This window comes from Salvia hispanica, unplaced genomic scaffold (assembly GCF_023119035.1).
Source record: "Salvia hispanica cultivar TCC Black 2014 unplaced genomic scaffold, UniMelb_Shisp_WGS_1.0 HiC_scaffold_504, whole genome shotgun sequence".
NCBI classification, from domain to species: domain Eukaryota; kingdom Viridiplantae; phylum Streptophyta; class Magnoliopsida; order Lamiales; family Lamiaceae; genus Salvia; species Salvia hispanica.
The window spans coordinates 3,132-11,000 of NW_025952250.1; the positions used below are offsets into that span (position 1 = coordinate 3,132).

The window sequence follows — 7,869 nt, forward strand, 5'->3', positions numbered from 1 at the left end:
TGTAAAGCCACCTGCAATCAACCACAGATGCACCAGGAGGCAAAGGTACAAGGATCCATGTATGATTTATCATCAAAGAATGCATTTCCTCCATTATGGTTTTATGCCACTGTTTCCAGAATTTAGATTTGGCATCTTGCTTATAAGATTGAGGTTCATCCCCATCAGATTCATACACATTAAAAGCAAGATTTATAAGAGCAACCAAACCAACATAGCCATCAAACTTGACAGGTTTCTTCACATTAGTTCTTCTAGTTCTAACTCTAGCAAGCACATAATCCTGCAAGTTAGGAGCATCAATGGCATTATGAATGCCAGCAGGGCTATTAATCAGATTCTGGACAGGAGGAATATTTCTTACAGGACTAGCATGCACATTAACAACATCATCATTCACATTTTGGGGAGGCAACTCATCATTCACATTTAAGTTTCCCTCATTGGGTGTGTCATCAAGAGTAGGAGTATAGACCAGAAAGGTTGCTCCACCTCACTTGGAGTATCACTAGGATGCTCCACACGAGTGAGAGATTATGTGGACTCCACCTCCATAAGAGGCTCATCATCCACAGTAGCTGGAGTTGGGTTATCAGACAACTTCAAACAAGGAAACTCAAGTTCATTAAACACAGCATCCCTGCTAATTACCACTTTAAATCCAGGTTGATCTCTTAACCAGATCCTATACCCTTTAACACCCTCAGGATACCCTAGAAAAACACCCTTTCTGGATCTAGGTTCAAGTTTATCAGTTTTTGTATGCACAAAAGCAGAACACCCAAACAAAGATGAGAAATATTCAAAGTTTTTCTAGAAAAAACATATTCAGGGCACTGCCCAAGGAGAGGAACAGAGGGAGACCTATTAATCAAATAAGTAGCAGTCAACAAGCATTCACCCCAAAACTTTTTTGATAACCCAGATTTAGCAAGCATGCACCTCACTTTTTCGAGCAAAGTCACGTTCATTCTTTCAGCAACCCCATTTTGCTGGGGAATATAAGGAACTGTTTTATGTCTTTTAATTCCAAAGGCAGCACACAACTCATCAACATGCGTATTGCAAAACTCCAAACCATTGTCAGTTCTAATAGCCTTAAGCTTCTTTCCAGTCTGTGTCTCAATTAAAGTTTTCCAAGAAACAATTTTCCTAAAAACCTCATCCTTATGTTTCATAAGGAAACACCAAACTTTGCCCCCACACATCCATATGCACATATTCAAGAAATATCTTTGCTAACATTAGCAGGTACAGGAGTAGGAAAGGAAACCTTGTGCTGTTTTCCAGCACACATGTGTCAGAAAAAGGCAAATCACCACTAACATCAGAATCAGATAAAATGGCATGCTTCTTCAGAATATTAAGGCCTTTTCACTCATATGACCAAGCCTATTGTGCCAAAGCACAAATTTATCAGTATTAACCACATTAGCATAAGCTTTTTCACAAGTAACATGCACTCATTATAGACGTACAAACCACATTTCCTCTTGGCTTTAAACAGACACAATGAACCTTTACAAATTTTCATGCACCCTTCCCCCCATTTCCCTCCCATGCCAGCATTCTCTAAAGCAGTGCATGACATCAAATTATAGCATAATTCGGGAACATATCTCACATCCTTCAGGTTGAGCACAAAACCATTGTCAAACTTTAAACACACAGTGTCAATGCCAACAATCTCATAATTTTTGTCATCAGCCATAAACACATAAGTATTAGTCACAGTTTTCAGCTCAGAGAAGCAGTCTACGTGAAGCCCCACATTATGGCCGTCCTGCCTGTGTTCTTGGGGAGGTGTTGTGACATCCCTTATGAGTGTTTACATGAATTTTGCAAGATCTGCCTTGCACAGAAGCGGCCAGCGGGATCAAGAGAGGATGACTATAGGCTGAAGGCCCTTCCCCTTACTCTTAAAGGGGATATGAATACTTGGTTCATGAGGCTGCTACCAAATTCTATCAGAACCTAGTCTGACTTCAAGATGATGTTTTTGGATCAGTTCTTCCCAGCGGCCAAGACAAGGGCACTCAGGGAGGAAATCCGAGGAACTACACAAGGTTATGATGAGACCCTAAATCAGTACTGGTCAAGATACATGGGTCTGTTGGAGGCATGCCCAAACCACCACATGTTGGAAGTAGAAATTTACTCAATTTTCTATGAGGGGATGAATAAGGAGAGCAAAGACTTAGTGAACTCATCGAGTGGAGGAAGTTTTTCCAAACTACGAGTTAGTAAGGCGAAGAGAATTATGGAAAGACTTCTCTACGCGAAAAGGGCCTATGATGATCCACGTGCTCCCCTGCCCAAGAGAGGTATGGCGAATGCTGCAGCAGTGGAAAATGATGATCAGTTGCAGAGTCGGATTGACAAGCTCGAGAGGGCACTTTTGTCGGCAATTGAGAATAATAAATTGCAAGCTCCTCCAATTAAGGCCACCACAGTAACTGCCCAAGAGGATCACTATCGAAATACAACTGGGCTTTGGAATTCAAATAGGAGCTCGAATCCTGGAAGGCAGGAGGATGACCTTGGAAAGAACACCCGAACTTTAAATGGGAAGAGGGAAACTCTAACCAGCCTAACCCACCTCATAATTTCTATGATGGACTTGCACATTTTTTCTATCTTTTTCTATCATTTATCAACAAACACGTCAAAATACCAAAATATATAATATATGCAATTTAAGAATATAATTTGCAAGATTGACATTTAAAAAGAGCCAAATCTAGGCCTTAAAAACATGCAAATCCCGTGTTTATCAGTTATATTAGTAATAATTTGTTCCTTGGGATATTACCATATGAGTTATTGCTATATATGTCCCAACAAATTAAATGGTGAGCTCCCATCCTCCATTTGCAGCTCGACATCTCATGAGTATTTTTGTTGGCCAAATACCATATTTTAATAGCTACTCACATGCAAGATGTCATACTAGTATGGAATATTAGATTAGTTCAGAACATGATATGCATGTACAATTTTAGATGTAAAGAAATTTGATTTATATCCTTCTTATATTTCAAATAAATGATTTGAAGGTCCAATACCATCCACCAATGTAAATCTTTCAAATCTAGAGTACTTGTATCTCACTTCCAACAAATTAAATGGTGAGCTCTCATCCCCTATCTACTACTTGACATATCTTGAAAAATCTTGACAACAAACATATTGATTTTGTGTGCTCCGTCTACCACAAAATGTTAAGAAAAGTGAGTGGACTATGTATCTTATTTTTATACAACTAAATCTAATGTGAGTGGAATATGGATCAGTGGTACGTGGGGTCTATTATCATTTATAGTAAAAATAAATCAAGTGTCCTATTTGCAGACGGGCCAAAACGGAAATATGGGCCTCCTAATTGCGGACGGGGAAGTAATATCTAAGGCAGATAAAAAAACATATTGATACGATGAGTAAAATGCCATGCATGTGTGTTTTTGGTATGAATAAATTTGATTTATGTCATTTTATCTTCCAAATAAATTGTTTGAAGGTCCAATTCCATCGACAATCGGAAATCTTTCAAATCTGGAGTTCTTACATCTGTCTTCCAAAAAATTAAATGGTGAACTCCCATCATCCATCTTCAAGTTGTCACAACTTTCTGATCTTCTTCTCTCAAATAATACTCCCTCTGTCCCACAAAAGATGTCACATTTCCCTTTTTGGAAAAAGTTCTCTCTCACATGAATACAAAAATTATATTTTCTCTCTCCATTTAACACACAAAGTAAAACCTCCTAAAATCTCGTGTTGTCCCACAAATGTGACATCTATTGTGGGACGGAGGGAGTACTCTGGAAGGAAGACTGCCAAAGTACTTTGGGAACTTCAGCGGATCTTTAACCATCTTTCATCTAAACCAAAATCAATTTAGTGGCCTCATACCATCCACCTTTTCTAACAATTGTAGTTGTTGGGTATCGGTGGTGCACACCCGAACTCCACATTAGTATGATATTGTCCTCTTTGAGCAAAGCCCTCATGGTTTTGCTCTTGGGATAATCCCCAAAAGGCCTCATACTAATGGAGTTGGGGTTGCCATTATATATGCTTGCAACTATAGTTCATTCTCCGATGTGTGATATGGTTTGCTCCCTTTCAATCCTCTCCTCAAACCAAGACCACCAGACCACAGACCACATGTCTACCCCATGTTACAGGCCATCAGGTCACCCACACCACAGGTCTTGGTCGAGCTTACGCAGAGACATCGGAGAACTTGCAAGCGCAACCACCACCCAGCCCCTGAACCAGGGCTCTGATACCACTATTGGGATGGTGCACACCCGAACTCCACATTAGTATAATATTGTCCGCTTTGGGCAAAGCCCTCACGGTTTTTCTCTTGGGGTACTCCCCAAAAGGCCTCATACTAATGGAGTTGGGGTAGCCATTATATATGCTTGCAACTCTTGTTCATTCTCCGATGTGGGATATGGTTTGCTCCCTTTCAGTAGTCTTACGTCCATCAATTTGGGGAATAACAAATTCCACGGACGATTACCTAAATCCTTAGTCAATTTCCAAAACCTAAAGGGTCTCGATATTGGAAATAATAGTATACAAGACGAATTTCCCTTTTGGATGGACGCCTACGCCAACTTCGAGTGCTAATGTTGAGGTCTAACAAGTTTAGCGGTAACATGGCATTTCCTTCACGAACCAAGTTTCCATTTCCTAGCTTACAAGTTTTTGATGTATCCCACAATGAATTTCTAGGCTCATCTTGAAAAGTCAGGAAATTGATACACTATTGGAAACCTTCACAACAATAGACATATCATCTAATAGATTTACTGGGAATATTCCACCTTCCATAGGAAATCTTAAGAATCTCAAATATTTGAACTTGTCCAGCAATAGCCTCACGGGACATATACCTTCATCTCCTGGAAACGTGAGGCAACTCGAATCGTTGGATTTGTCAACAAACAAACTTGATGGAGAAATTCCAGGTGAATTGACAAGGTTGACATTTCTTGTGAAATTAAACCTTTCAATGAACAATCTTGTTGGGCAGATACCGCTAGCTAACCAGTTCTCCACATTTGAGAATGATTCATATATAGGAAACTCGGGATTGTGTGGACTTCCGTTGACGAGAAAATGCAATGAGGATGATGGAAAATCGATACAGCCTGCTGAAGAAGAAGATGATGGAAATGGATTTATAGATGGATTTGGTTGGCGAAGTGTTTGTGATGGGATATGGAAGTGGATTCATAGTTGGGATTGGAATTGGTTCTATGATTATAAGAAGTGCAAGGCCAATATGGTTAGTGGAATTCTTTTTCGGGGTTGGTTATAAATATAAGACGAAGAAGAAATGCAACCGGGCTGCACCAACACGCAGGGGAACTTGATTCGAAGCCAAAGAGAAATGTGATGTCTTGTGTTTGATTTGGAACTACTGCTTGTGTTTGAGTTGTGTTATCTATTTCTTTTTACCTTTTCAATTGCAACTTCTCAATTTGCTTAGTATCTTCAATAAATTTTGTGAAGAATTGCTAGATTGTGTTCTGTATTTTGAAAAAAATAATCTATCCTACTTAAAAAATTGATAGATAAAATTATGGGAAATTTTAGAATGTATTCTCTTCATTTAAAACCAGTAGAATAGTCATGTATTTCCATTTTGATCCATTTACGAAAATTAGTTAGACTTCCATTTGTGTGTCCATTTACGAAAATTAGTTAGACTTCCATTTGTGTGTTTCTTTTTCTAACAAGATGGATTTAATTTTATATCAATAATACATCTACATTTTTTTCTCTAGTCTCTTTGTTATTAATTGTACATCATACTAATAAAATGATAGTGCTATTATGAGACTCAAATTACAAAATTAAGACCTTACGTTCAAATGATAGTGCTATTATTAAATCTTTTAAAAAATTGAAAACTATTTGTTACATTTTAAACAGTCGTTGGGTGATTTGTTTAGGAACAAAAGGAAAATCGATAAAGAAACAAAAAAGCGTCAATACTGTCTCAGTTGAGTCTCTCTACGAGCTTCGCTCTCTCACTTTTTCTATCTCGTCGATGAATGAAGGTTAGATTCTTCGCTTATCTCGCACCTCTCTGCTTGAATTGTTCTAGAAGCTTCGTATTTTTTGTGAATTTTGAGAATTGTGAATTTACCCTAATTTCTCACTTAGCTCAATTATTGTTTTTGAGCATGGGAATGGGAGTTTAATCTGTTTTGATCTTCATTTGAATGAACTCAACTTGGAATTCCCAGACTTCATAACCACATGTCTCAACCTTACTTTTCTTGATTTGTCTCTAAACAACTTCACAGGCCAAATTCCTGAATCGTTGTTCACCAATTTGGTCAAACTTGAATATCTTGACCTCACCAGCAATAGTTTCAAAGGCCCCATGTCACCAAATATCACTAACCTCTCCTTGTTGAAGGATCTTTGCCTCGGTAAAAACTTTTTCTCTGGCAACATTTTTTACACAGTAAGCCTTGTTCCAAGCCTGCAAAATCTAGAGCTGTATGGTAATTCATTTATAGGAGAAATCCCTCCTTCTATAGGCCTACTCACAAATCTCCAAACTCTATACCTTGGAATGAACATATTCAATTCCTCCATTCCCCGAGAGCTCGGCTTGTGTAACAAGCTGACCTACTTAGATTTATCCCATAATTCACTCTCGGGGCCATTGCCGCCATCCTTATCAAATCTGGGCAATTTATCTGATTTGGGACTATCTGAGAACAGCCTGACCGGTGAAATACTGACCTCTTTCATTTCGAGTTGGAGTAAACTAATCTGGCTAGAAATTGAAGACAATGAATTCAGTGGGGAACTTCCATCAGAAATAGGATTACTCACAAACCTCGAGTTTCTGTATCTCTCTAATAACTCGTTTTCAGGCAGCATCCCTCCAGAGATTGGAAACCTACGAAATTTGAACTGGCTGAACCTTTCAACCAATAACTTTTCAGGTAAAATTCTTTATATCAGATTGGCAATAATGGTTTCGCATGCAATATATTAGCAGTAATTTGCAACTTGGCATATCCTTAGTGAATTTCTTATTCTCTTTTCATGACGATTTGCAAAGAGTTTGAATTAAATATACTTGTTAAAACGAATGCCACGCATTACTCATAAAATGCTATCAAATCTAGCATTGTAAATCTATCAAATCTGGGATCCTTACATCCTCCATTTGCAACTTGACATCCCTTGAGTATTCTTGTTGGCCAAATACCAAATTTTAATAGCTACTAGCGTGCAAGATGCCATACTAGTATGAAGTGACATTATATAAATATCTCAATATAAACCTAAAATATTATGTTATTTCTAGAATATTTTGTCATAGTGATTCCCTACATACCTGCTAGAACATGAATTTTGTTCCTCGGGATATTACCATGTGTATTATGGCTATGTCTCAAACTTGTACCATCCTATATACTTATGAGTTATGGCTATATATGTCCCAACAAATTAAATGGTGCTTTTATCTTCTATATGGAGTATTAGTTTAGTTCACAACATGATATGCATGTACAATTTTAGATGTAAATAAATTTGATTTATATCCATCTAATATTTCAATAAATGGTTTGAAGGTCCAATACCATCCACCATTTGAAATCTTACAAATCTGTGGTACTTAGATCTCTCTTCCAACAAATTAAATGGTGAGCTCCCATTATCCTCTCCAACTTGACATTCATCAAATTAATCTTGTCGGGCATTTTGTTAACTCTTAGAATACATAGCATAATATGTCATTTTTATAATAGTTTTTGTTATAATGATTTCCTATATGCAAGCTAGGCAGATGGACCTGAATTTCATTACTCTGGATATTAACAT

General features: G+C 37.8%; 1 protein-coding gene across 1 annotated transcript; it reads left to right on the plus strand.

The window, feature by feature from the left end:
• Positions 1-1,990: 1,990 nt before the first annotated feature.
• Positions 1,991-6,983, plus strand: LOC125199439 (receptor-like protein 18; the record flags this gene model as incomplete). Its single annotated transcript, XM_048097445.1, has 3 exons — positions 1,991-2,526; positions 4,747-4,982; positions 6,330-6,983. Coding segments are annotated over exons 1-3 (1,426 nt in total), but the record flags the coding sequence as incomplete, so codon positions are not given.
• Positions 6,984-7,869: the final 886 nt, after the last annotated feature.